The sequence below is a fragment of the Amphimedon queenslandica genome, unplaced genomic scaffold (assembly GCF_000090795.2).
Source record: "Amphimedon queenslandica unplaced genomic scaffold, v1.1 AMPQUscaffold_8311_Cont19744, whole genome shotgun sequence".
Classification (NCBI taxonomy): domain Eukaryota; kingdom Metazoa; phylum Porifera; class Demospongiae; order Haplosclerida; family Niphatidae; genus Amphimedon; species Amphimedon queenslandica.
In genome coordinates this window covers 1-2,469 of record NW_003551411.1, presented here as the reverse complement: position 1 = coordinate 2,469, position 2,469 = coordinate 1, and the positions used below count along the sequence as shown (strand labels likewise).

General features: G+C 36.4%; 2 protein-coding genes across 2 annotated transcripts; one reads left to right on the top strand and one right to left on the bottom strand.

The window, feature by feature from the left end:
* Positions 1 to 6: 6 nt before the first annotated feature.
* Positions 7 to 1,007, bottom strand: LOC109591385 (uncharacterized; the record flags this gene model as incomplete). The annotated part of the gene is made up of 3 exons (XM_020007121.1): positions 400 to 1,007; positions 195 to 347; positions 7 to 145 (listed from the first exon to the last, which is right to left on the bottom strand). Coding segments are annotated over exons 1-3 (895 nt in total), but the record flags the coding sequence as incomplete, so codon positions are not given.
* Positions 1,008 to 1,179: 172 nt separating this feature from the next.
* Positions 1,180 to 2,463, top strand: LOC109591386 (uncharacterized). The gene is made up of 2 exons (XM_020007122.1): positions 1,180 to 1,487; positions 1,573 to 2,463. Exons 1-2 carry the CDS (start codon positions 1,197 to 1,199, stop codon positions 1,726 to 1,728), a joined length of 447 nt encoding a protein of 148 aa, XP_019862681.1. The 5' UTR covers positions 1,180 to 1,196; the 3' UTR covers positions 1,729 to 2,463.
* Positions 2,464 to 2,469: the final 6 nt, after the last annotated feature.

The following is a 2,469-nucleotide window of genomic DNA, read 5'->3' as shown; positions in this document are numbered from 1 at the left end:
GATTGCACAACTCTAGCTCATCATAATAGAGATGCAAGTGTAATGTTGATTGATCAACGCTGAATAAGGAATGACTCTTAAAATGTGTCCCATCACAAAAATCAGCCATAATGCTATCATTGTCACTGACATGAGACATCATTACCTGTAAGAAAATTTGCTGATATTGTTAATCAGATTTCCATTGTACTAACTTCTTTCAAAATTGTCTTGTTCTGCAGCATTTGCTTAAGTGTGTCAATTATTGGTACATAAAACACTTCTTCTCTTTGCACCTTAACTTTATGTTTGCCTCCACAAGTTGTAAAGAGAAAACGTTTTTCTGAAATAATTTCCTTTCTTGGCATCTGTTCAATAAAATGAATATTAAAACAAATATTTACATTTTACTTGACTAACTATTAAATTGAAATTTTCCTTGTAAAAATTAAGTTGCTGATGAAATGTTGTTAATGATCTGAAAGGAGTTATCACATCATTGCTCTCAGAAAAAATATCCATCAAATCATCAGTGATGCTGATGTTGTTTCTTAATAAATGACGTGACACTTGCTGATGCAGAATAGAACATATTTGCCTTATCAAACCTGATACATCTTCGACGATGCCAAGGGAGGCCTTCCTGGTGAGTTTCCTCAATTCGGAAGTCTTCAAAATCCATTTGGCACAAAAGTTCCTGACGTCATTAGCAATATTTTCAGTTAAAGCAGTAGTGTCTGGTTGTACCTCTTCATTTGGTTCTCCATGCTCTTCAGTACGTCCCTCTTCGTTGCCGCTGACTTCATTTGGGTACTCTCTAGTAAGCCTCTGCCTACAATGGCGAATTAAGTGGTTTTGATAGGTTCTGTAATTGGAGAAATTTCTGGAGCAGTGAGGATATGAACATCGTATTTTAAATCCAGGTTCTTGTGAGTGAACTAACTTCACATGCCTCAGCAATCGCTTCGTGGTAGGGGCAACAAAATCAGAGCAGTATGAGCAGGAGTGTAAAGCCCTCGCCATGCAGATGTTTAATCAAGGACACACCTTACTCATCTCTATCACATCACGCGGTCAATCGTCATTCACGTGTCTTTAAGACTCTGTATTAGCGCCTGATAAGTGAGTGTAGTGCTAATCATTGTTACTGAGTGGCTACTGGTAAGTAATAATAACTGCATCTTCTACCGACTTGCTCCTCTTCCAGTACCTTAGGCATGGCACAAATACACTCTCTCAGTGTGGATGGCCTGGTTGATTTACTTCAGAAAGAAATTCCTGGCCTAGAAGCAGCTGTCAGTGACAATATAAGAAGGCATAAAATTGATGGCCAAATCTTCATTCAACTAAATGAAGAATATTTAAGAGAAATAGCACCACTCCTTGGAGACCGAGTTCGTCTGAAGCAAATCATTTCTTCATCACTTGAGCCATCTACATGTAATTTTGCATCATCACCGGTTTCATTTAGTTCGCCAAGTTATGTGTCTGATAGTTTGGATTCAACGGTGAGTCATTAAGTAAAATAATATTAAGTAAATAATGCGTAATATTAAAAGTATGGAAAATTAAAAACATATATCATTTTATTAGGCGCAAGATGTTAGTAGGAGTACTCATGACGTCAGTCATGTCACTGAGAATTCTAGTGAAATTCCTTTTAATAACTGGGCTGAGAAAATGACAATACCAAAGCATTTTTCAAAGGTTAGATTATTCAACCATTCTATGCACATGCATAATGGTTAGTTACAGTTAACAATGGCATTAACAATTTTAATTGTAAATTAGTGATGTACAATTATAGAAATTTGCAAACTTATACTAATACATAGGCGGCGGCAGGATATGAAGAAGGGTTGGGCAAAAAATGGCGCGCAAAGCGCGCCGCGATTTTGACCACACCCACTTTTCCCCGCCTGTTTTGGGCATATACTCAAAGCACGCATACAATATGATATAGCATAAAATGCGCCTAAAAGGCCCCCTATCTTATCTGTAAAGCTCTATCCAACCTGTAAAGTGCTAGTCCTGGTTCTCCTGGAAGGCTTATTGACAAAGGAAAGCAGAAAAGACTGTCTCTTGCTAGCCATGGTAATTATTCATGATTAAAAATGATGTCATTAATTAAATTTTCATTTCCGGTCAAAATTTTTGGTCGGGCATTGCCCGTCCATGCCCGACCCTGCTTCCGCCTATGTACTAATATCCATTTTTATAATAAAGACACTACATGTATTTTACGTTGCTAGAATCTATAGCTAGAACGGTGTATAACTACATGTATATGTGATTAAAATATTCAACAATTAACAGATTGCAAATAATCAACTGTACAGACAATGGATGTGTGCTGTCTAGAATTTCCATGTCATTAATTTTAAATTCTGAATCTTGTATAATGAAATATTGTTATAAAATTCATATTTTTACAAATGTTACTCTTATTCACAATAGCATGAGGCAAATCTCTAATGCAATGATTTCAAC

What these genes read in the sequence shown, in the direction of transcription:
- LOC109591386 (XM_020007122.1), top strand. Translation starts at nt 1,197, where the DNA reads ATGGCACAAATACACTCTCTCAGTGTGGATGGCCTGGTTGATTTACTT. An exon ending in CTGATAGTTTGGATTCAACG is followed by an intron (nt 1,488 to 1,572) that starts GTGAGTCATTAA and finishes TCATTTTATTAG; the next exon opens with GCGCAAGATGTTAGTAGGAG.